Source organism: Bufo bufo, chromosome 5 (assembly GCF_905171765.1).
Source record: "Bufo bufo chromosome 5, aBufBuf1.1, whole genome shotgun sequence".
Taxonomy (NCBI): Eukaryota; Metazoa; Chordata; class Amphibia; order Anura; family Bufonidae; genus Bufo; species Bufo bufo.
In genome coordinates, this window is record NC_053393.1 from 86,239,559 (window position 1) to 86,266,469 (window position 26,911).

The 26,911-nt window shown below is 40.8% G+C and overlaps 1 protein-coding gene across 1 annotated transcript in view; it reads right to left on the reverse strand.

Annotated features, from left to right (window-relative positions):
- Positions 1–2,997: 2,997 nt before the first annotated feature.
- LOC121001278 (Y+L amino acid transporter 2-like) overlaps positions 2,998–26,911 on the reverse strand; it is a 134,810-nt gene continuing 110,896 nt past the window's right edge. The window contains exons 8-10 of the mRNA XM_040432271.1: positions 7,808–7,957; positions 6,277–6,460; positions 2,998–3,201 (exon numbers count right to left, since the gene is read on the reverse strand). Coding sequence (XP_040288205.1) covers positions 3,128–3,201; positions 6,277–6,460; positions 7,808–7,957 — 408 coding nt within the window. The 3' untranslated portion in view covers positions 2,998–3,127. The remainder of the gene's footprint in view (positions 3,202–6,276; positions 6,461–7,807; positions 7,958–26,911) is intronic.

Here is a 26,911-nt window from a genome sequence, read left to right on the forward strand (position 1 = left end):
TTAGAAGATTCTTTTTAGATTCTCTGACTTATTAAAGCTTGATAATTCTTTTTGAGTTCACTCTTCCCCCTCTTCAAGCTTTATATATACATATATCGGCATCGCACTAGCACGCCAATTGTAATATGTCTCCAAGTGTATCATATTTATGTATGAAAAATATATCAACCTGATTTGGTAATCCTCTCCAAATCTAGTGTATGCTTATTTGGAGTAAAGAACATGCGGAGGACTCATCACCAGGATTCAACAAGCGCACTATATAAAAAATGTATAATGCGTCTTCATAAGAGTTGATTACTTACAGAAATAGTTTAGGAAAAGTCTTAATGTCCTTGAAGTATCATTGTTGAAGGTTAGGAATCTTCAGGCTTCATGTGTTTTCATCTCTAGCCGGCAAACACCCCGAACAGAGTGAGTGTAAGAAGACGAACCCTTGTCTGTCTTTGTCAGTCATTTATACCATAGATACTTAACCAATGTATGTGCTTCTACATGGAGACTTTAAATCTAGGTCTTGACGTCCTCATACAGACCTCCCATCATCCATGAACATTACTAAAGATGGTGTCAGTGTGTAATGTAATACATACTTTATATTAAATACCAATTAATACACTGCCCGTCCCAAAAAATAGTCGCCACCAAAAATATTTAATTGGACCGCCTTTAGCTTTGATTATAGCACGCATTTGCTGTGGCATTGTTTCGATAAGCTTCTGCAATGTCACAATATTTATTTCCATCCAGTGTTGCATTAATTTTTCACCAAGAAATTGCATTGATGATGGTAGAGTTTGACTGCTGCGCAAAGCCTTCTCCAGCACATCCCAAAGATTCTCAATGGGGTTAAGGTCTGGATTTTGTGGTGGCCAATCCATGTATAAAAATGATGTCTCATGCTCCCTGAACCACTCTTTCACAATTTGAGCCCGATTAATCCTGGCATTGTCATCTTGGAATATGCCCGTGCCATCAGGGAAGAAAAAATCCATTGATGGAATAACCTGGTCATTCAGTATGTTCAGGTAGTCAGCTGACCTCATTCTTGGAGCACATACTGTTGCTGAACCTAGACCTGACCAACTGCAGCAACCCCAGATCATAGCACTGCTCCCACAGGCTTGTACAGTAGGCACTAGGCATGATGGGTGCATCACTTCATCTGCCTCTCTTCTTACCCTGATGCGCCCATCACTCTGGAACAGGGTAAATCTTGACTCATCAGACCATATGACCTTCTTCAATTGCTCCAGAGTCCAATCTTTATGCTCCCTAGCAAATTGAAGCCTTTTTTTCAGGTTTGCCTCGCTGATTAGTGGTTTTCTTACTGCTACACAGCTGTTCAGTCCCAATCCCTTGAGTTCCCTTCGCATTGTGCGTGTGGAAATGCTCTTACTTTCACTATTAAACATAGCCCTGAGTTCTACTGTTGTTTTTCTTCGATTTGATTTCACCAAACATTTAAGTGATCGCCGATCACGATCATTCAGGATTTTTTTCCTGCCACATTTCTTCCTTGAATACAATGGGTCCCCACTATCCTTCCAGTTTTTAATAATGCGTTGGACAGTTCTTAACCCAATTTTAGAAGTTTCTGCAATCTCCTTAAATGTCTTCTCTGCTTGATGCATGCCAATGATTTGACCCTTCTCAAACAGACTAACATCTTTTCCACGACCAAGAGATGTGTCTTTCGACATGGTTGTTTAAGAAATGAGAAGCAACTCATTGCACCAGTTCGGGCTAAATAACTTGTTTGCCAGCTGAAAGATAATCGCCCATGCAGTAATTATCCAATAGGATGCTCATAACTATTTGCTTAGTTAAATCCAGTTGGTCACTTTTTTTTGGACAGGCAGTGTATTATATCACATATTATTTAACGGGAACTGAGCAGCTACGAACACCTCAGTAGATGGAAGTGCACATTATTATACAGATTAAACACCAGGGGACACCATTATAATAAGGATAAGAAAATATATCACTACTTGAGCAACAAATTTGTCATGCTGAATTATATTAAATCCCTTCAACCACCGTTACGTACCTGTAGGTCACAGTGGTTGAGGGAATGTATGGAGCGGGCGGCTGCAGTGAGCCCGCTTCATACATTGCAGGTGCCGGCTGTATCATACAGCGGGCACCCGGCCGCAATAACGTGGAATGGCGATACTGCTGAACCCAGTCATTTAACCCCTCAGGTGCCGCGATAACCACCGATCGCTGCACCTGTGAAGTAAGGCAGTAAAACAAAAACACAAAAAAACAACACAAGTTTGGTATCACTGTATTCGTATTGGGCCGCAGAATACTCCGTGATGTCAAAACCCCCAAAACCTTGGCGGAGTTGTGTTGTTTTTTTTTCCAATTTAACCCCACAAAGAATTTCTTTCCCATTTTCCAATAACAGACATAGTAAATTAAACGGTGCTCTTAAATAATACAACTTATCTCACTAAAAATAAGCTATTATATGGCTATATGAATTGAAAATTAAAAAGTTATGGCTATTGGAATGTAGGGAGGAATAAATGAAAATGCAAAACCAAAAATAGGCCCGGTACTTAAAGGGGTTGTCTCACTTTAGCAAGTGGCATTTATTATGTAGAGGAAGTTAATACAAGCCACTTGCTAATGTAGTGTGATTATCCATATTGCTTCCTTTGCTGACTGGATTCATTTTTCCATCAAGTTATACACTGCTTGTTTCCATGGTTACGACCACCCTGCAATCCAGCAGCGGTGGCCCTACTTGCACACTATAGGAAAAAGCATTGGCCTATGTACCCTACCATGGTCCCAGCCACCAGAGAGGCAGACACTTTTCAGGTTTCTGGCCTTAGTATAAAATGTGTATGAGGGCCCTTTCACTATCACACACCCTTTGCAGTATTGATATGTTTTGTGCCCCCTCAGGCTCCAGGTGACGGGGCAACTGCTACTTCTCCACTTTCTATAATTACACCCCTGCATAAAATTAATACAAATATACAATGTGAATGTCAATTTTATTCAAAACAAAAATTATGAAAGAATTGTGCAATGACATCAAAAACTGTATACAGGGTAATAGTACATTACCAGGAACAGGTCGGCAACTCAGAATTCATGAAATTGGACCTTATAACTTCTTGTCTTCATCCAGGTCTGTTAGGCAGCAGTTACATAGAATTTGTATGTATTTTGTCATCCATGCTGCAAAAGTTAATACAAACAAGGGTACACTTAACAAGAATTCTCCATTATACAATGTATCTTTATTTACTATGTATAAAACAAGAAAACCCCTTTAAAAAAACATTCCAGTGGAGGAGGTTCCCATCCATTTACATTTTTATGGCATGCCCAAATGATGTGCCATATTCCTATTCAACCCCTTTGAGTGGGAAAACCCTTCATGAAATACTATGAACAAAGCTACTTCAAAGAACATGCAAATATATACTTTTTTAGACATCAACCAGGAAAAAAAGTATAATGGAAACGCCTTCTCTTTCTTGAGTCGTATGATCTTAATTTCACCCCTTAGTGGCTGTATTGGGCCTTACTGACCAAGCATTTTTTATTTTTTTAATCGTTGCATTCCAAGAGCTATAACATTTTTTTTTCCATCTATGTAGTCATATGAGGGTTTGTTTTTTGTGGGACAAATTATAGTTTTTAATGGCAGTATTTTGGGGGACCACGTAAATTACAGATGAATTTTTATTAATTCTATTTGGGGAATGAGAAAAAACAGCAATACTGACACTAACTTTTACTAAATGTTCTAAATTTTGTACATTTTTTTTAGCATAACTAACATGATAACTTTATTCTCTGGGTCAGTACAATTACAGCGATACCAAATGTATGTAGTTTTTTCTTTTACACAATAAACCCCCTTTTTAAAAAAGAAAAGAAAATGTTTTTGCATCACCACATCCTAAGACCCATAACTTTTTTTATTTTTCTTGGGCTTGATTTTTGTGGACGACTTGAAGTTTTCATTGGTGTCATTTTGGAGTACATAACACTTTTTAATCTTTTTTTTTTGGTGGCGAATAAGCAAAATTCTGGCATTGTTATTTTTTTTTTTTGCGGCATTCATTGTGCTGGACAAATGACATGATATTTGTATAGTGTGGGTCATTACAGATGCAGCAATACCAAATATGTGGAGGGATTTTTTCAAGAGAAAATGGTGTCATTTTTTGAACTTGGAGTTTTTTATTTGATAAAACTATATTTTATTCTTATTTATAAAAATTTTTAGTCCCACAAGCGGACTTTGACAGGTGATCTTCTGATCACTTCTGTAATACACTGTACTGCTTATGTAGTACAGTATCTTATACTGTCAGTACTATAGTGACAGGCACTATCAGGGTGCCCAGAGAGGTGCAGCCTGAAAGGCATAGACTGCCTTAATTAGGCCCCCGATTGGCATACTAAGACATCAGCACCCAGCGATCACATGCGCGGCTATGCAGATGTCTGAGCAAGGGGACCCCAGTGTTGGGCTGGGGTACCTAGAGCCCACCAGTAAAATTTATTCTGGGGGCCCACTGTACAGCTACATGCAAATACTACCTGCTCACACAGCAGCTGGCAGCAGCAACATGCCCAAGATGATTAATTATATGGGTCCCTGCAGCAACTTCGAGAAGGTGGATTCCTGGGATAGAGGATATTTGCTTTCTGGCCTCTGTATGTAGACGTCATCTCAGCCACTTGATGCATCTATAATAATAAACTAGGTACTTTGTTAAATAACCTACCCATTTTTTATATGGACATAGGCTGGTTGAAATGCCTATCTATAAATAGTGCAATGTTTTACTTGTGCAGGGATAGAGGTCTTGGGGCCCACACTTGCTCGGGGCCCACCAGGGGATGCTCCTGTCCCTCTGTTGGCCAGGACAAGTTGTGGGGGACACCCAACCTCTAAACCATTTAGATGCATGGTCGCTATTAACCACAGGATCTCAGTGATTAAATAGCCTGGATCAGTGCTTCTGCCGATCCAGGCCATTAAAGCAAGAGCTTCTGTCATATGAGAGCCGAGCTCCTGCTGTCCTCTGCATGGGAGATCCATGCAGCGCTAAGGCTAGTCCGTTGTACAAAAGGCGGTGGCCCAGTCTAAGGCACATTATTGACTGCTGTAAAAAAGCGTATTGGTGGCCACTGACGGGTTAAAAAACACAAAAGAAAAATAATGATCACATACTGCAGTGTGAATACAGTTTAGGGTTGAAATAAAGGCATTACAATCTTTGTTGTGAAGAGGATGTGCAAATGAGCTCTTAACAAGCTCTGCCTCTAAAACCACCAAATGTAAGGTAGCTATCCTATAAGCCAGTGTTCAACCTTTTAAACAGGCCTTGACACATGACTTGGACAATAATTAATCCAGCACCTCATCTGCAGACAGCTGTTTCGGGATGATTGCTTCTCATCAGTGCAGAGCACAGTGTACTAGCTTAATTGCAGATGAGGTGCTGGCTTAATCATTATCCTAGTCATGTCTGAAGGCCTGTTTAAAAGATCGAACATTGACTTACTGTATAGGATAGATGCCTTACATCTGGTGGCATTAGAGGCAGAGCTTGCTAAGAGCTCATTTGCAGTCCCTCTTCCCAGAATTCTAGAGGAGCTTTGCCTGGCCTATAAGACTCCTTATGCCAATTAGGCACTCTCCATAAGGAGATTTAGCATCCCCCGAATCTTTGTTGTGTTCTTGAAGTTTTTAAATATGATGGTTCATGAACAAATTCACATTTTTGGTTGGCAACTTGGTATGAAAAAAAATTGTTTTACCCATTTGTACTTATTTTAATTTTTTCTAAATAGGTATGTAATTCTGTACCTATTCATTTCAGAAAGTATCGGTATATGGGTGGGAGCTAGTTGGAGTATCATCACCACCAATCAGCTGTTTTTGTCCCCTGCAGATGCAAGAAAAAACAATGGATGGAGCCGGAAGCAGAAGGCTCCACCCGTTGTGTAGTGGCCCTGCTGGCCTACTGCAGCACCTAACCGACTGGATATGAATAAGTAGTGAAACTTTGAAGGATGCAGTAAAGCTCATCAAAGTTCCTACAAGACAAGCCCAGTGTGTAGCAGTCCAGAAAATATAATTAGCACCTATATTGTCTTCCTTAACAGCATGTACTATATCAAAGTTTTGGAGATCACATAGTTAAAGGATCATTGATAATCCTTTATCAGTCAAAACCAAGATATACTGACTCACACAGCATCCATAGAGCCAGTAGCTTTTATACTCACCACTAATACAAGTCAAGAATGTTTGTCTCTTCTGAAGAGGAAGGTAAACACCTAAAAAGTAGGCAGGAATTCCGGACAGTGCTATACCAATGCCGATCAGTGAATTAATAGTATCACTATAGAGTGGAACGATCACAAGGAAAAGGCTGCAGATGCAATACACCACGGGGAAGAAGAGACTGACCTATGAGCAAGCAACACGTCTTTCAGAATTCATACAAAAGAAGATATTTATACAAATAATTCATTTAGATTAATTCTCAGAATGTATGAAATAAAATGGTGGCTTATTCATATACGGTCATGCTGGATGTCACGGCCTTTGTCCTTGGTGTCTTCACTAATGTATGTGACTTAAAAAAGGCAGTTTTTCATGACACAGCTTCATTACTCCACTGTGAGGTAGAACATCTCATGAGGTTTAAAATGATATCTCCATCAGGACCTTTATGGCATATCCATTAGTTAAGGGTCCCACCTCTTGGACCCGATCCAATCTCAAATACTGGTCCCATTACATGCTACCAGGAATAGATAGGAGGCCAGGTATGTGCCGTTCTCTTCATTAACTGCAATGGGACTTCCAAAATTAGCAAAGTGCACTATTTTCAGAAGTCCAATTCCAGTAAATGGAGAGAGGTGAACATATTTAGCCTCGTGTCCGTTCCAGTGGTGTGTCTTGTTCTTGAGATAGGAGAGGGTCCCAGAGGTAGGACACTTACCTATTGGACATTTATGCCCAATCCTGTGGATATGCTATAAATGTTCAGATGGGACTACCCCTTTTTACCAGTGACCTCATAGGATATGCACCTCTTAGGTCATGCACCTGCTCGATGTGTGAATTCCAGTCTAGAAACTTTTAAAAAATTATGCTTTGAACTGTTTATTAGCATCATTCAGGTGCAGGCTGCTGTCAGCATTCATTTCAAATGTTCCTTACTTTTTGCTTATCTACCAGATTTATGTTAGGAAGAAGTAGGGAATAGGTAGATGGAAGTGTGACTTCAAGATTAGGCTTTGCGTAGCATATATAGAAGTAAAACATGAGGACATTGTACAGTACAGTAATTGCAAAGTAGCTTCATTGTTTAAAAGGGTTCTCCAGGATTTACATATTGACGACCTATCCTCATGAAGGATCATCAACAGGAGATGGGCGGGGGTCAGACTCCAGTGAGAGCTGGGTCCTCCTTGCAGTTTACAAAGCACAAAAGCATAGCATTGTGCATTGTATAACAGCTGTGCTTGGTATTGCAACTCAGCCCCATTCACTGCTGCGCCTAGGTCATGTGACCGGTGAACGTGATGTCACATGGCCTAGGAAGAGGCAGGGGCCTCTTGCTATAGCTGATCAGTGGCAGGTCTTGAGGATAGGCCATCTATTTGGTGTAGATATTAACATACATTAACAAAACCATATTTCAGACTTTCTTTTTTAATTTACACTAGTGCAATTTTGTCTAAAATAATTCCTGTGATCAAATGTATGGAATTTCTGCTCATGCTTTCGCTATGAATGAAGTATTACCTTCACAGGACGTGACCTTTCAGGTTGAGAGATTCTCAATACTATTAATCCTGCGACAGAAAGTCCAACAAACAACCAGTAGCTGAAGCTGAAGTAGTTGATCAGCTGGAAAACATCTTCTACAAGCAGATATAATATAGCTATCAACCCCTAAAAGATAAAAGACTACATTAATACAACTTGCAATAACAATAATGTTACTCCAATCTTTAAAAATGGCGCCCACTCACGAGCACAGCGGGTGCCATGGCAGCCTGGTTTCTGCTGTTTTAAACAGCAGACACACAGGACTAATGTCTGCGATTGGCGAAAACGCAGATGCAGAGTGCCAGTAAACAAACCTCTATAAACAGTGTCAACTGAGTGCCAACCTTAGTGCCAGCAGACTATCACAGTATTATATGTGGTGGTATAGAGCAGTAAAGTGGTTAAAGAGTGCAAAGTTAGTTTACAGTGGTGAAGAAGTTAATCTCACCGTCCTATCACCCGCTCCATATTCAGGTTTTTTGATGCACTCCTTAAAGGAGTTTTCAGAGATTTTAATATTAATGACCTATCCTCATGATAGATCATCAGTATCTGATCAGTGGGGATCCAACACCTGGGACCCCTGCTGATCAGCTGTTTTAGAAGGCATAGGTGCTCCTCTGAGCACCGCAGCCTTCTCCAGCTGTTCCGAGGCCAGTGACAACACGATCATCGGTCACATGGCCTAGACGCAGTTCAGCCCCATAGAAGTGAATGGGGCTGAGTGCAATACCAAGCACAGCCGCTATACAATATACACTGCTGTGCTTGGTGAGCTCAGAGAAGACTGTGACGCTTACAGGGGCACCAGTGTCTTCTCTTTCAGAAGAAATAGTCACTTTCTCTAGATGCAAATCCTAAAATAGAAATTACTCTGACATCCAGTTTCCACCTGAGTGGTGCACTAATATCTCACATACCTGCATTTTCTTTGATGAGGTACAGATCTCCAAATTAAAAGCAAGATGACAGTTGTAAAAGGTGATGCTAGGTAGGCAAGACCTTGCAAATGCTATAGGGCCCATAACCTATGTGTTCTCCTCACAGTCTATCCATAGCACTCTCTTCAGCAATGGTGGATTATAATAGGGGCTTTTGGGTGGGCAGTCCCGGGCCCGGCATCTCTGGGGGGCCCAATACTGACCCAAACTATGCGATCACCGCCATAGGCTTCAGGCCTTGTAGGCCTGAGGCCTATGTGGTAGTAAAATCCCAGTGCAGGCGGGCGTAATGATGTAATGGAGCGCCTGTGCTTCGACACAGCACAGTGACATGTGCGCACCTGCCATTGTGCGCCTGCCGGGCCTGTACCAGCAGCGAATGAGCGCCTGGACACAGGTAAGCATTAGCTTTTAAAAGTGTAAAATATAAGAGTGAAACGGGATCGCATATCCTCAATACTATGGTTTTATCTAATAACTGCTTCTGAGCATAATTAACATCGCTTCTCTGCGCAATGTATCTTATACCTACTTCTATGTTGCATGCTGTACATGAGGCATTGGTATACAATTTGATCAAAAAGCATAGGCCCACTCACCATGACAAGGTTGCCTCTTTGAATGGGACAAAAAGCATGTTAATTATGCTGAGAAGCAGTTATTAGATAAAAGCATAGTATTGAGGATGTGCGATCCAGTTTCACTCTTATATTTTACAAGTATTAGCTTTTAGTTATTTTGTTTTTTTTGTGTGCCAACTTTGGGGGACTTTACTTGGGGGGGGGGCACAGGAGGACATATTAGTGAAGGAACAGTAGGGGCAAATTACTACATGGGGGCAGTGTGGGGGCAAATTACTACATAGGGGCAATGTGGGAGCAAATTTCTACATGGGGGCAGTGTAGGGGCAAACTACTACATGGGCTGCAAATTACTTAATGGGGGCAGTGTGAGGGATAACTACTGCATGTCTGGACATTATAATTGCTGTAGACACTAGCAACCAATCAGATTCCACCTTTCATTTTTGCCTGTTCCTTTGGAAAATGAAAGGTGAAATCTGATTGGTTGCTATGGGCAACTAAGCCAGTTCTACTTTACACCAGTTTGATTAAAAAAAACAATTATGTCTACTGGGGTCACTATTTTTTCAGCAGTATAGTACCTTGGGCATTGGGGAACACCACAGGCACAGTATTGGGAGTGGCAGCAGGGTGACACTGTCGGGACACCAGGATGGGGAGGTTGATGGAACAATTGAGAAATTTAACGTGACTGTGTAACAAACTCTGTAGAGACGAGATGCGGCTGAAAGAATTTGCCATGGCGGTCTAGATCAAACAGAGGAGAAGAGGAAAGAGAAGGTCTACATGACAGGAGATGTCACTGGATGTAAGTGGTATGTGGTGCTGTATTCTTCTCCAAGTCTATTTTATTATAATTATATGATTTGTTTAACTTGTCTTGAAGGAGTGGCACCTTCATTTATGAATACGCTCCTACAGTCCTGATGAAAAGTTTAAGACCACTTGAAAAATGGCAAAAAATCTTATTTAGCATGGCTGGATCTTAACAAGGTTCCAAGTAGAGCTTCAACATGCAACAAGAAGAAATGGGAGTGAGACAAAACATTTTTTGAGCATTCAATTTAATGAAAACAACAAATAAACTGAAACAGGCAGTTTTTTAGCTGATCAAAAGTTTAGGACCACATGCCTTTAAAAGGCCAAATCTGTGCAAAGATGTGGATTCATTGTCATTTTCTGTCAGGTAGTCTCACGTTGTGATGGCAAAGGCAAAAAAACTCTCCCTTTTTTAACGTGGTCTGTTGTTGAACTGCATAAGCAGGGTCTCTCACAGCGCGCCATCGCTGTTGAGGTGGGACGCAGTAAGACAGTCATTTGGAATTTCTTAAATGATCCTGAGGGTTATGCAACAAAAAAGTGAAGTGGAAGACCCAAAAAAATGTCACCAGCACTGAGCAGGAGGATCCAATTGGCTGTCCGTCAAGACACTGGACGATCCTTGACCCAAATTAAGGCCCTTACTGGTGTTGACTGCAGCCCCATAACCATCAGACGGCATCTGAGACAGAAGGGCTTCAAAAACTAAAAATGTCTTCAAAGACCTCGTCTCCTTGAACGCCACAGAACTGCTCGTTTGGACTTTGCAAGAGAGCACCAAACATGGGACATTCAAAGGTGGAAGAAAATTTTATTCTCTGATGAGAAAAAATTTAACCTTGATGGTCCTGATTGTTTCCAACGTTACTGGCATGACAAGCAGATCCCACCTGAGATGTTTTCTACGCGCCACAGTGGAGGGGGCGCCATAATGGTCTGGGGTGATTTTTCCTTAAGTGGAACAATGGAGCTTTAGGAAGTGAAGGGGTGTCAAACGGCCGCTGGTTATATCCAAATGTTGCAGAGAGCATTCCTCATGACTGAGGGCCCTCGTCTGTGTGGTAACGACTGGGTTTTTCAACAGGACAACGCTACAGTACACAATGCCCGCAGGACAAGGGACTTCTTCCAGGAGAATAACATCACTCTTTTGGCCCATCCTGCGTGTTCCCCTGATCTAAATCCAATTGAGAACCTTTGGGGATGGATGGCAAGGGAAGTTTACAAAGATGGACAACAGTTCCAGACAGTAGATGGCCTTCGTGCTGCTGTCTTCACCACTTGGAGAAATTTTCCCACTCACCTCATGGAAACGCTTGCATCAAGCATGCCGAAACGAATTTTTGATGTGATTAACAATAACGGCGGAGCTACTCATTACTGAGTTCAAGTTTGGAAGGTGGATTTCTGTTTTGGGGGGCTTTAGTTTTTTTTTGGAGGTGTGGTCCTAAACTTTTGATCAGCTGAAAAACAGCCTATTTCAGTTTATTCGTTGTTTTCATTAAATTGAATGCTCAAAAAATGTTTTGTCTCACTTCCATTTCTTCTTGTTGCATGTTGAAGCTCTACTTGGAACCTTGTTAAGATCCAGCCATGCTAAATAAGATTTTTTGCCATTTTTCAAGTGGTCTTAAACTTTTGATCAGGACTGTATCTTGGGAGTAGTATGGATGTGCACTTTTGCCCCACCTATCTAATAGGCGACTTTGATTAAGGTGGTACATATAGTTGTGTGTGCTCCTCCTCCCGGTTGCTGCTGCACATGGAGGAAACTAGGAGCAACACACTATATGTGTGGGTGTGACAGGCGCAGTACTATGAAGAGTAATGAGGGGGGAGTCGCAGAGAGCGACGAGGAGAAAGCAAAGCTGTTAAATATTTTTTTCTCCAATGTATTCACTGAGGAAAATAAACTGTCAGATGAAATGCTGAATGCTGAAATAAATTCGCCATTAAAAGTGTCCTGTCTGACCCAGGAAGAAGTACAACAGCGACTTAAAAAAATCAAAATAGACAAATCGCCAGGACCGGATGGCATACACCCCCGTATCCTAAGGGAATTAAGTAATGTCATAGCCAGACCCTTATTTCTGATATTTGCGGACTCTGTACTGACAGGGAATGTCCCACAGGATTGGCGCATGGCAAATGTGGTGCCAATATTCAAAAAGGGTCCAAAAACAGAGCCTGGAAACTATAGGCCGGTAAGTTTAACATCTGTTGTGGGTAAACTGTTTGAAGGTTTTCTGAGAGATGCTATGTTAGAGCATCTTATGGGAAATAAGCAAATAACGCCATATCAGCATGGCTTCGTGAGGGATCGGTCATGTCAAACTAATTTAATCAGTTTCTATGAGGAGGTAAGTACTAGACTTGACAGCGGCGAATCAATGGATGTCGTGTATCTGGACTTCTCCAAAGCATTTGACACTGTACCTCATAAAAGGTTAGTATATAAAATGAGAATGCTCGGACTCGGAGAAAACGTCTGTAAGTGGGTAAGTAACTGGCTTAATGATAGAAAACAGAGGGTGGTTATTAACGGTACATACTCAGATTGGGTCACTGTCACTAGTGGAGTACCTCAGGGGTCAGTATTGGGCCCTATTCTCTTCAATATATTTATTAATGATCTTGTAGAAGGCTTGCATAGTAAAATATCAATTTTCGCAGATGACACTAAACTGTGTAAAGTAATTAACACTGAAGAGGACAGTATACTACTACAGAGGGATCTGGATAGATTGGAGGCTTGGGCAGATAAGTGGCAGATGAGGTTTAACACTGAGAAATGTAAAGTTATGCACATGGGAAGGAATAATGCAAGTCACCCATACATACTAAATGGTAAAACACTCGGTAACACTGACATGGAAAAGGATCTAGGAATTTTAATAAACAGCAAACTAAGCTGCAAAAAACAGTGTCAGGCAGCGGCTGCCAAGGCCAATAAGATAATGGGTTGCATCAAAAGGGGCATAGATGCCCGTGATGAGAACATATTCCTACTACTTTACAAATCACTGGTCAGACCACACATGGAGTACTGTGTACAGTTCTGGGCTCCTGTAAACAAGGCAGACATAGCAGAGCTGGAGAGGGTCCAGAGGAGGGCAACTAAAGTAATAACTGGAATGGGGCAACTACAGTACCCTGAAAGATTATCAAAATTAGGGTTATTCACGTTAGAAAAAAGACGACTGAGGGGAGATCTAATTACTATGTATAAATATATCAGGGGGCAGTACAGAGATCTATCCCATCATCTATTTATCCCCAGGACTGTGACTGTGACGAGGGGACATCCTCTGCGTTTGGAGGAAAGAAGGTTTGTACACAAACATAGAAAAGGGTTCTTTACGGTAAGAGCAGTGAGACTATGGAACTCTCTGCCTGAGGAGGTGGTGATGGTGAGTACAATAAAGGAATTCAAGAGGGGCCTGGATGTATTTCTGGAGTGTAATAATATTACAGGCTATAGCTACTAGAGAGGGGTCGTTGATCCAGGGAGTTATTCTGATTGCCTGATTGGAGTCGGGAAGGAATTTTTTATTCCCCTAAAGTGAGGAAAATTGGCTTCTACCTCACAGGTTTTTTTTGCCTTCCTCTGGATCAACTTGTAGGATGACAGGCCGAACTGGATGGACAAATGTCTTTTTTCGGCCTTATTTACTATGTTACTATGTTACTATGTTACTATAAGTGCCTTTTGCGCTGTGGCATTTGAAGAATTTTGATATCTCTGACTTTTAGTCTAACTGGACTGTCTATTACTCTGTAATTACTGTTGCATGGAAACAGTAGGTTTAAAGAGCACACCAAATGCTTCATATAATTTCTTTATTAACTTCAACTTTTCTTCATATATAACACTGCCGCCTCAGCAGCAGATAGTCCATGTACATAACACGTGTTGGTTGAAAAGATATCACAAAATGGCGGTATGCATAAGATGGTGGTTCAACTGTTCAATCTTGTCATTCAGCATGAAATCGTGGCTATGTTTCTCTCTTGAGTATCTGTACTCTCACTTTAAGTTATTTAAGCACTTTATGATCTTTCTGAGAGGTATATCTGAGGTCTAACTAATTGTTCTGCTTGCTTAACTTGGTTTGCAGTTTGCAGTATGCAATTGCTTATGATCTGGTATGAGCAGTTCGCAGTTTGTATGCAATTTGTATGGATTGCTATTTGTAGTTTGCAATTGTATTTGCAATTTGTAGTTTGCAATTGAATTTGCAATTGTATGGTTGCAATTGTAGTTTGGTGGAACTGTAAGTAAACACATATATATCAAGTTCAGTATACAGTTCTAAACACAATACTAACAATATGAACATTATATAACTGTTTTAAATACCTATATTGGCCTCTTGTTCCCATAAAACTCATCTCTCAGTGGAGTAAATGTCTCTTCAGCTCCTGTTTCTGGTGAATAATGATTCTAGCAGCAGGAGCTGGGGGAATTCCCAGACAGGCTGTGTGTGAGGCTGGCTGTGATTGGTGAAAACTCTTGCTGTGTGAGAAGCTGGCTGTGATTGGTCTAGACTTCTGCCCAGCAACAACAGATTAACAATATGCTTTATATTGCTTCTGCTGTGTCACTGAGCTTACCCTACATTACAAAATGAATCTTAAAGGCATATTATCCTTTTCTGCTTCTGTGAACACAAAATATAACAGTTATATGACATCCAAAACATGATGTCACAGTAAATAACTGTATTAAGGCTATTAGCAGGTCTTAGCTGTATTCACATATAAACTATACTAGCAACCTAAGACAGGTCTTATCTGGCCAGCTACACTCCCACCAAAATTACCTATAATTCTATGTTCTTAGTGGTAGGACTTGAACATGAATTTGAGGAATATTCCATCAGGTTCTCAACTTCCAAGTGTCTTTTATCACTCTCAATTAGAACAACTAACTTCTGTATAGGACGCTCCAACTTAGAAACATATAAACATATGTTTGAGACGTTTTCCTTTTTTGTCAAGACTTGAGTCTCCTATTTGTAACAACACTCTTCTTACTAGTTTGTTTTCATCCTTTTGAACTTCTAGAACTTTGGACAATTTCCATTGACTTCTAGGTAAATCTTCTTCTTTCACTAACACTATGTCACCAACTTGGACATTTCTTCTGGGTGTTTGCCATTTACTTCTTAGCATAAGATTGGCTAAGTACTTTTTCCTCCATCTATTCCAAAACTGTTCTGATAGATATTGAACTCTTCGCCATTTCCTTCTGGCATATAAATCCTCTTTGGTGAACTTGCCAGGCGGTGGCTGTATGTAATCCAATTTAAAGGGTTTCTACCACCACATTTTGACCTAATTAGCTGTCAGACACTAGCGATCTGCTAGTGTCTGCTCTACCTAACCATGCTATTGTAATTCCTTTCTCTGCAGCGGTTACCCTAAAAAAACTTAGTTTTATTGGTATGCAAATGAGCCTCTAGGTGCTATGGGGGCGTCTTTTCAGCACCTAGAGGCTCCGTCCACTCACCATTTCTGCCGCCCAGCGCGCTCCAGCCCGCCCCTCTCCTCTAGATTGACAGCCTACTCACGCCTGCGCCGTGTGCTTCTGTATTCGGCGCAGGCGCAGTGACTGTTGGACTGCTCCCTGCGCCGTAATCGGCGCAGGCACAGTGAAGATGCCGGCGCAGGGAGACAGTCACTGAACTTCTCCTGTATGGCTTGCATGTGGAGCATTCATGTGAAAATCACACTGTTTTTCTAACAAATACATTACAGGCTATAGCTACTAGCAGGGCCGTAGATAATTATTTTTTCCTGGGGGGGAATTTTTTTCCAGGGTTTGAAAAAAATATACCAGCCATATCATTCCTAAACCAATCCCCATGTTAGCCATCAGCCCCCCATGTCATATTTCTCCCCGTCCATGGCACAGACAGGCTACAGACATTGTCTCCGGCCCATCATGTAACCCCATCCTTACCCATGTCATATTTCTTCCCCTCCATTTGATTGCTCTAACACCTAAAGAATTATTATTTTTTTTTAAACCTGATGTTTCCCCAGATGATCTTATGCTAAAAGTAGTGGTAATAGAGTCTCAAAGGTCTATAGAAGCAGGTACACTATTTTTACAAACCTTTGAGACTCTATTAACACTACTATCAACATCAGTTCATTTAAAGAAACAGCATCTTTTTTTAATTATGTTTTTCCTTTAGGTTTTAAAACATAACTTTCATTTGATTGCTGTAACACCTAAAGGAAAAATCATTTTAAAAACCTGCTGTGTCTCTTGATGACCTTATGTTGACAGTAGTGTTAATAGAGCCTCACAGGTCTGTAAAAATAGGGTAACTGCTTCTATAGACCTTTCAGACTCTATTACCACTGCTATCAACATAAGGTCATCTTGAGAAACAGCAGGTTTTTAATTTGTTTTCCTTTAGGTGTTCAAGCAATCAAATAAGTTATGTTTTAACACCTAAAGGAAAAAATAATTTAAAAAAACGTGCTCTTTCTCTAGGTGACCTTATGTTTATAGTAGTGTTAATAGTCTCAAGGGTCTATAAAAGCAGTTACCCTATTTTTACAGACCTTTGAGACTCTATTAACACTACTATCAACCTAAGGTCACCTAGAGAAACAGCAGGCTTTAAAAAAATCCCTTTAGGTGTTAGAGTAAATTGCAATCAAATGAACGTTATGTGTTAAGATTAGGGTCAGAAGCAGAGAAGCAGGGTTTGTTTAGCCTCTTGGGCATTCGTTTTTACATTCATAAAGCTCCACATTGAGCTTCCAGCAGCAGACAGATGCCAGGGCACTTCTGTGGTCACCTCACCTGGGCACATGGTCTTACTATGTTAAATACTCAGTTACTTTTTCTTTATCAATCTCTTTTAGCGCTTTCTTCAATTTATTCTTTGCTCTGACAAAATTAGATCCTTGGTCAGATCTAAGCTCTCTGACGGCACCTCTAATGGCTATGAAACACCTTAAGGTGTTGCTAAATGCGTCAGTTGACATATCCTCTAACATTTCCAGACATGGAGCTCAGACATGTAAATATTAGTCCATATCTTTTGTACTCCTTGCGGTTCTGTTTGGTGATGAATGGGCCAAATCAATCCATTCTGCTAAAAAAGAAATGGTGGTTATGGGTTTACACGATCGGCCGGTAAATCTGCCATTCTTTGTTCTTCGGTAGGTCTACGTGACTTTCTGTAGACTACACATTTACTTATATACTTTGCTATAACGTTGCTTCCTTTCACAATCCAGTAAGCACCTTCTCTCAAACAGCTTTGGGTAAAGCTTCTACCTTTATGCAAGGATATGTTGTGGTAGTGATCAATAATCAATCTTATGAAGGTAGAGTTTTTGGGTAGAATTGCTGGATGCTTCACTCTGCTAAGTAACTATTCATTTTCTAGCCTCCCTCCCACCTTTAGTATACCATCCTGCAGAACAAGACTAAGCTTGTACAACGGGGTGTTGTTTGGAAGCCTTTTAGGTTCTTGACTAAGTCTCTTCAACTCTTCACTTTAGCATCTCTGTTGAATTATTCTTATGACTGTTTCTTCATCCTTCATTCTTTCTTCTACATTCAACAATTCCTTCTTTCTGATTCCCTTTGCCAAACGAATTCGAGCTACTACATTTATAACTGTATTCCATTTTGAACATCTGGCTAGTCTTTCAAGTATGTCATCTTGACAATTGGCAGCAGTGCTTAATGTTTGTACAACTTTTACTTCTGGATCACCCATAGAAAATTCTGTGTAACCTTTACTGGGCGTGATTTCCTTTTCCCAAAGGAACTCTGGACTGGTGAACCAGTTAGAATTTTCCAATTCTGTTACATTCAGGCCTCTTGAAGCATGATCTGCTGGGTTTTGCTTTGTGTCAATGTGATGCCAATGTTCTGGATTTGTTATTTCCCGAATTTTCTCAACTCTGTTGGCGACAAAGATATGGAATCTTCGAACTCGTTGTTTATGTATCCTAGGACAACTGGTGAGTTTGTCCAAAAATATTCTTCATCTATTTTCAATTCCAATTCTTCTCTCAGAAACTTGCTTACTGATGCTGAAACTATGGCTGCTGTAAGTTCAAGTCTTGGTATTGTCTGAATACTGGTAGGTGCAACTCTGGCCTTCCCCATAACCAGGGCACAGTGTATCTTTTCTTCTCCTATTACTCTGATGTAGGAGCACTGACCATATCCATAACTACTGGCATCTGAAAAGTGATGTTCTATTTTCTTGTACTTTCTGAAATCATGAGGTACAAAACATCTGGGTATTCGAACTTCTCTCAAGTTTTGCAAGTCTCTTATCCAACTCTCCCACCTTGGCCTCAAATTTTCAGGTATGGGCTCATCCCATCCCAACTTCTGTCTGCATAATTCTTGCAGTATTTCTTTTGCTCTGAGGATTACTGGGGCCAAGAATCCCAATGGAACAAATATAGAAGCCACTGCGGAAAGAATGGTTCGTCTAGTTGCAACTTTCTCTTCAATAGATACTTCAAAGAAGAACTTGTCGTTCTCTACATTCCATCCCAATCCAAGTACATTCTAAACTGGAAGATGATCATAATTGAGATCTACATTCTTCATTGTTGCTGCACGTTCAGAGTCACTGATGGATTCCAGTACCTCTCTGTTGTTTGAGATGAATTTGTGAAGGCGCAGGTTTCTTCTTGCTCATAACTCTTGGCTTTCTTTCACTAGTTTGATAGCAGATTCTGTGGACTTTAGACTTATAAGACCATCATCTATATAAAAGTTTTTCTTCTGAAAATTTGCTGCTGATGGGCAATCCTTTTCATTCTGATTAGCTAGGTACTTCATACCATAATTGGCGCAACCTGGAGATGATGCTGCTGCAAACAAGTGTACTTTCATTCTGTATTCTGCTGGCTCTGTATCTGTATCTGCATCCTCCCACCATAGAAACCTCAGGAAGTCTCTATCTTCATTCTTCACATGAAACTGGTGAAACATCTTTTCAACTTCACACATGACCGCTATGGGATACTTTCTGAATCTACAGAGATCTCCTGACAGAGCGTTTGTAAGATCTGGTCCTTTTAGTAGATGATCATTCAATGCAACACCATTGTACTTTGCTGAGCAATCAAATACTACTCTAATCTTATCTGGTTTCTTTGAGTGGTAAACACCTTGATGTGAGATGTACCACACTTCTTCTTTAGGTTTGTTATTAACTTTCTCTGCATGTCCTTCTTCGAGGATGCCTTCCATGAATTTCAAATAATCCTGCTTGAATTTGGGATCTCCTCCCATCCTTTTCTTCAACCATTTCAATCTTGCTAGGGCAAGATTTCTGTTATTTGGCAGACGAGGTTGTTCTCTAAAAGGTAAGGGCATGTCAAGATGACCTTGTTGATTCTGCTGAATACTTTCTTCTAGAGTGTGTACGAACTTTATGTCTTCTTGAGATACACTCTTTTCTATAGAACTTATATCTGCAAAGTCGGATTCAAGAATCTTGATTACTTTTACTGGACTTACAGTTGGCAACTCTTGGACAGATATTTGATGACACAATCCTGTCACCCGCTCAGACGTGAGCGTAAGCAAAAAGAAACGGGAGTATATCGTCTATGCTGCAGCCATCTTCCCTGGGATCCGCTCTCCCTGTTCGCCCCACATATAGAAGAGAAGCGAGGACCGCCGCACGATACATAACCACAGCAATGACACCTATGTCAAGGTAGGACTGAGACATATATAGATATCAATGCTGTTTTGTATATCTGTGTGATAGGTAGGAAGGTGGTGACAAGCTGGCTATCTATTTATTGCAGAGTAAGCGCGCAGTGTTACATTGTTTCATATTCAATCCTGTCACATGTCTTGAGTTTGCGATCTGCTGTTTTCCTCCAAAAACACCCCAACCTAGATCAGTTTGAACAGCATAGGGTTCACCCTTTCCTCCTGTAATTAGCTTTCATGGTACCAAAGCTTCGGGACAATTGTAGACTATCAACAGTCCAACACCAAACTCCTTCAGCGGGGTCATTTCATGAGATATGACAGATAGGTGCTCCCATTCATTGGCTGTTTCACAGGTAGGTATGCGATCTCGATCTAGAGGTATATCATCTTTTGTATAAGCTGGAGGTAGATCTAATGTGCTGTTTGAATGAAGTCCTCTAACTCTCAGTCCTTTGACCCTTTGACTGTTCACTAATGTGTCTCTCCCCATCATTGTGGTGAGTTCGAGCGTTACTGGATCTGTAGCCACTTGTAATTTCTTGCAGATTTCTTGATCAATGAAGGTGACATCACTCAGGGCATCCAGCAGCGCATAGGCGTATACCTTCTTGTTCCTCCTTTTAGGGTTTAATATACACACTGGTACAATCATTGATGTGCCATTGCTTTCTCCTTCCCTCACTCTGCAAGAGAATTCCGATACTTTCTTTTCTTCCATAGTATATTTAGGTATTAAGGATTTATCTTTCTTTGGACGTTCTTCATGTGGTGGTGTAGGATGGCGTCCTTTGCAAACGCTGCATGTGGCCTTTTTCTTACACTCCTTAGTAACATGGCCTTTTCTTAGGCATCCGAAACACAGTTGGTTATTCAGCACAATTTTTTTCTTTTCTTCTTGGGACTTCTCCTTCAATTGTTGGCCCTTATGTATGGAGTGGTTCTCTACACAGAACATACGCTTAAAGGTAGACTCAAGATTTGTCAGTTCTGTCTCTCTACAGATCCCAGTAGTGACTTTGGACTTGCTCTTGTAAGTATTTGGACCTTTAGCTGCTGCGTTGGTTGCAAAGCTACCCTGTTTCCCCGAAAATAAGACAGTGTCTTATATTAATTTTTGCTCCCAAAGATGCGCTAGGTCTTATTTTCAGGGATGTCTTATTTTTCCATGACACAGGGGGATCAGAGGGGGGAACTCTCCCCCCTCCCACCTTCACCAGACATCCCCCAACCACTTTATCAGACATTTCCCCCCCCCACCTCAGTCACCCCTGTGTGTCCGTGCCGGCCAGATTCCACACAATGTGCCCGACTCCTGCCCTGCGCAACTCACTTACTGTCTAAATGTGAGTCAGCCAGAATCCGTCAGGGCAGAGCGGGCAGCAGGCGGCAGCTTTTCCTGGCGGCGGCGCGGGCTCTCTGATTTAAAGAGACCTCGCACAGCCTGAACAGCTCTGGCTGCGCTGCGGCCAATCAGTGAGCTGAGCGGCGGCGCCCGCCGCTACGATCCAGAGGAGTCAGACACCTTACAGTAACTTCTGGGACCTTATATTCCAGGGGGCCTAATTATCGGGGAGGCATTATTATCGGGGATGTCTTATTTTCGGGGGGATGCCTTATATTACAGCAAGAGGCAAAACTGGAAGCAGGTCTTATTTTCGGGGGATGTCTTATTTTCGGGGAAACGCGGTAGTTGCTCTTGCACATCTTATCTCTCTTGCAGGCCTTTAAAGGATTTTAAGATGTAAGATGATGTTACTGGATTACATGCTATCCGTGCTTCCTCATAGATGACATCTAGGAATATAATCATCCGGTTCTATTTTCTCACTTAGTTCTGAATTAGGTGAGTCCTTTTCTTCATCTGTTCCGGTAGAGTAAATTCACACACCTTTTTCCTAACACTGGACTAGGCCTCTCTTTGTTTTTATGAGCAGGGATGGAAGGATACTAACTTATTTCTTCACTACATGCTGGAGATTTCCTTCCATTCTCCTGGGCATATGAAGGAAAGTAGGAGTCTTTTTCTTCACTTAGTACAGATTTGAATCTATGACTACTCTGACTCATATCCTCCTCATGTACTTTGAGTCTGGCTTCTATAATCTTAACTTCTTTCTGCCTTTCCAGACTTTTCAATTCAGCTTCCATTTGATGGCGATGTTGCCTCCATTTCCGCTTCCATTTGATGGCGTTGTGCCTCCATTTCAGCTTCCATCTGATGGCGTTGTGCATCCTTTTCAGCTTGCTTTTCAGCCATCAGTTGACGCTGCACCTCGATGGCAGCTTCCATCTCAATTTCTGCTTTCTTGACAGCAAGTTGTTCAGCTAATTCCTTTCTTTTGGCTGAAGTATTTGAGGACTCTGATATGTGGGTGGCACTTCTGCTAGTGAAGGAAGTCACACTTGAGATTGTGGTTCCCCCTAAGGACCTAGCATAGTCTCTCATAAAAAGCTTGTTCATTCTTCTTCTTGCTTTAACTTCATCATAGTTTGCTGCAGATGATAGTTATCTCATGAGCTTTACTAAATCTTTAGTGACCGCAGTACATGTGTTCATGTTCCTTACAATATCCTGAGCAGGTGTCGTAAGTGACCGCAGGTTGACATATGCTGCCATAAGCTCTGATTCAGATTCTTCTACCGTCTCTTACATATCACTCAAGTTCCATTTTATACTTTCTTGCTTTAGCTTTCTACGAATGTCTTTAATGTATGATTTCCACTTCTCATACATTCCGGCGAACTTTTTTCCTTTCAGTGCTGCTTCTTGCTCCAAATTTTCCAGCATTTTTGGGGTCGGTTTTCTGGCACGTGATGAACGTCTTAGTTCATCTGCTTGGGCTATATTTGTTTGAGGCAAGACTAATGCTATGTCAGACTCTTCTACCTCAGAAAGGTTCCCTTGCTCTTTCCCCCCTACTCTATCTATCTTTGTATCCTCTAACAGTGGGATGGTAATACTGGGTTTAGACATTTTACTTTAAATGCAATACTGACAATCAATACGAACATTGAGTCCTTTCACTTTAAATGCAATACTGACAAATGCAGAAATAAATGACTGTAACTTTAAATACAACAGCAATAAATGCAGGCAATACATGACTTTCACTTTAAATGATTTAGAGTCCTTGTACTACAAACTGTCCTTTGTTTTTATTTAAAGTCTCTTATTTCTGAACACAAAAAAAATGTCTCTTTATGCCAAAGCCTATATGCAATGATAAGTAATAAAAGGAAAGCTCTGACCTTATTCTGAAAAGCAGGAACAAATGTCAATCTTAAGGGAGACTTTTCTTGATATGATGCGATGCTTGCGCTGACTTGCGATGCTTGTGCAGACTTGCAATGCTCTGTTCAGACTTGCAATGCTCTGTGCAGACTTGCAATGCTCTGTGCAGACTCAAGATGCTCTGGCTTGGATGCACTGCTGCAGGCTTTGGGCCTAGTGGTGGGAAACTAGCTTACTGCAGTACGTGATCTCTCCGTGGATAGCGGTGCAGGCACTCTAGCTTTGGACTATGGCCTCCCACTATGCGTCTCTTTCTCTCTCTAGGAATCGCAGGAGGGTTGGCGCTCTTTCTCTATTTTGCCACTTTAAGAGTTGGCTGCAGTTTAACTAATGCACACGTTCTATGGCCTTTATGGTAGCTTCGCTGAGATGTCTTTGCTTGCTCAATCAGGGAACAGTTGCTGCGCGGCGGTATATGCTGGCGCTCCGCTGCTCTAATCCGCTCTTTACTGTGCAAGTTGAGGAGCGCTATCACTTCGCCCTCTGAGGGCTAAAGTTTCACTGTGACAGGTGCAGCACTATGAAGTGCCTTTTGCGCTGTGGCATTAGAAGAATTTTGATATCTCTGACTTCTAGTCTAACCAGACTGTCTATTACTCTGTAATTACTCTAGCGCCGTTCTATGGAAACAGTAGATTTAAAGAGCACACCTAATGCTTCAAATAACTTCTTTATTAACTTCAACTTTTCTTCATATATAACACTGCCGCCTCCGCAGCAGATAGTCCATGTACATAACACGTGCTGAAAAGATATCCCAAAATGGCGGTATGCATAAGATGGTGGTTCAACTGTTCAATCTTGTCATTCAACATAAAATGGTAGATAAATTTTTCTCGTGAGTATCTTTACTCTCACTTTAAATTATTTAACCCCTTAAGGACCGGGCTAATTTTCACCTTAAGGACCAGGCCATTTTTTGCAAATCTGACCAGTGTCACTTTATGTGTGAATAACTCTAAAACGCTTTTACTTATCCTGGCCATTCTGAGATTGTTTTTTCGTCACATATTGTACTTCATGACACTGGTAAAATTGAGTCAAAAAATTAAATTCATTTTTATTTATAAAAAAATACTAAATTTACCAAAAGTTTCAATTTCGCTACTTCTATAATAAATAGTAATACCTCAAAAAATTGTTATTCATTTACATTCCCCATATGTCTACTTCATGTTTGGATCATTTTGTGAATGCCATTTTATTTTTTGGGGACGTTACAAGGCTTATAAGTTTAGAAGCAAATCTTGAAAGTTTTCAGAAATTTTCCAAAACCCACTTTTTCAGGACCAGTTCAGGTCTGAAGTCACTTGGTGAGGCTTTCATAATAGAAACCACCCAAAAGTTACCCCATTTTGGAAACTACACCACTTAGGTATTCAAAACTGATTTTTTACAAACTTTGTTAACCCTTTAGGTGTTCCACAAGAGTTATTGGCAAATGGAGATGAAATTTCAGAATTAAAATTTTTGGGCAAATTTTCCATTTTAATCCATTTTTTCCAGTAACAAAGCAAGGGTTAACAGCCTAACAAAACTCAATACTTTTTGATTATACTACACAGGCGCTTGAGCAGGAAACAGCACACAAATATGCAAATAAAAAATGAATGGACAGGTGACACAGCTGCATATAATATACGTGACCACATTACCTGCAGAAGTCAGGGGGTAATATATGCCATAATATGTCCATGCAAAAAAACATACATAGGGTGTACAAAAAGAACCCTAAGCAAAAGGATAGGGGAGCATATTTATAACATTGGAAGAAAATATGAAGGTCATCCTCTCTCTAGGCACTATAAAGACAAACATGGGGGAAACAGCTATGGTACCATATTCAGTGGGATAGAGATGGTTAAAAAAGACAAAAGAGGAGGAGATTTTATCAAAAAAATGTCCAGAGCAGAGAGCCGCTGGATTTTCAACCTAAACACATTGGTACCTTCAGGGTTAAACTCAGAAATTGAACTATTTGCATTTGAATAATCAATAACTTAATGCACGAGGTATGAAGGGGTTAAACAAGGGAGGAGATACGGACCTTTAAAAGTAACACTAGGAGCCTGAACAAGCATCCCTGACGAAGAATAGCGTACTATTCGAAACATGTTGGAGTAATTCTAGTCCTCCTAGTCACCCGTAGCTCTTGCTGTGACGTCACACAGCGCTCTGTGTGAGTGCGAGTAAGCAGCCCTTTCAAACTGAGCTGTGCCACCGGCCGGGGCAAGCTCAATATCAGCTTAATCAGTAGGGTCCAGCCTCCTGTTTTCCCTTCACTCTGGATGTGACAACATAAAGAAGACAAAGAAAACGAAGGACAGACAGTCAAACAAACAGACGAACACTCAGAATCAGGTAAGTTACCCATCTGAGGGCATTTGAGTCACTGTATACTGCGGGTTCTTGAGCACTGACAGTTAGTGGAGGCATGCAGGAAGCGTATCGCGCAGTACCTTAAGAGAGATTAAAACTCAATACTTATTGGCCTGATTCTGTAGTTTATAGAAACACCCCATATGTGGTCGTAAACTACTGTACGGGCACATGGCAGGGCGCAGAAGGAAAGGAACACCATATGGTTTCTGGAAGGCAGATTTTGCTAGACTGGTTTATTTACACCATGTCGCATTTGAAGCCGCCCTGATGCACCCCTAGAGTAGAAACTTCATAAAAGTTACCCCATCTAAAAAACTACACTCCTCAAGGTATTTAAAACTGATTTTACAAATGTTGTTAACCCTTTAGGTGTTCCACAAGAGTTATTGGCAAATGGAGATGAAATTTCAGAATTAAAATTTTTGGGCAAATTTTCAATTTTTATCCATTTTTTCCAGTAACAAAGCAAGGGTTAACAGCCAAACAAAACTCAATATTTATTGCCCTGATTCTGTAGTTTATTGAAACACCCCATATGTGGTCGTAAACTACTGTACGGGCACACGGCAGGGCGCAGAAGGAAAGGAACACCATATGGTTTCTGGAAGGCACATTTTGCTGGACTGGTTTATTTACACCATGTCTCATTTGAAGCCCCCCTGATGCACCCCTAGAGTAGAAACTCCAAAAAAGTTACTCCATTTTGGAAACTACGGGATAAGGTAGCAGTTTTGTTGGGACTTTTTTTAGGGTACATATAATTTTTTGTGATGCAAAGTTACAAACAATTGAAATTCAGAAATTTCATCTTCTTTTGCCAATAACTCTTGTGGAACACCTAAAGGGTTAACAAAGTTTGTAAAATCAGTTTTGAATACAATGAGCGGTGTAGTTTCTTAGATGGGGTCACTTTTATGGAGTTTCTACTCTAGGGGTGCATCAGGGGGCTTCAAATGGGACATGATGTCAAAAAACCAGTCCAGCAAAATCTGCCTTCCAAAAACCATATGGCGCTCCTTTCCTTGTGCGCCCTGCCGTTTGGCCATACAACATTTTATGACCACATATGGGGTGTTTATGAAAACTACAGAATCAGGGCAATAAATATAGAGTTTTGTTTGACTGTTAACCCTTGCTTTGTTAACAGAAAAAATGGACTAAAATGGAAAATTTGGCAAAAAATAGCTGTTTTGGCACCGTTAAATTTTTTTTTTTTTTACTATGTTCATTTGAGGGGTTAGTTCATGTGTTATTTTTATAGAGCAGATTCTTACAGACGTGGCAATACCTAATATGTCTACTTTTTAAAATTTATTTTGGTTTTACACTATG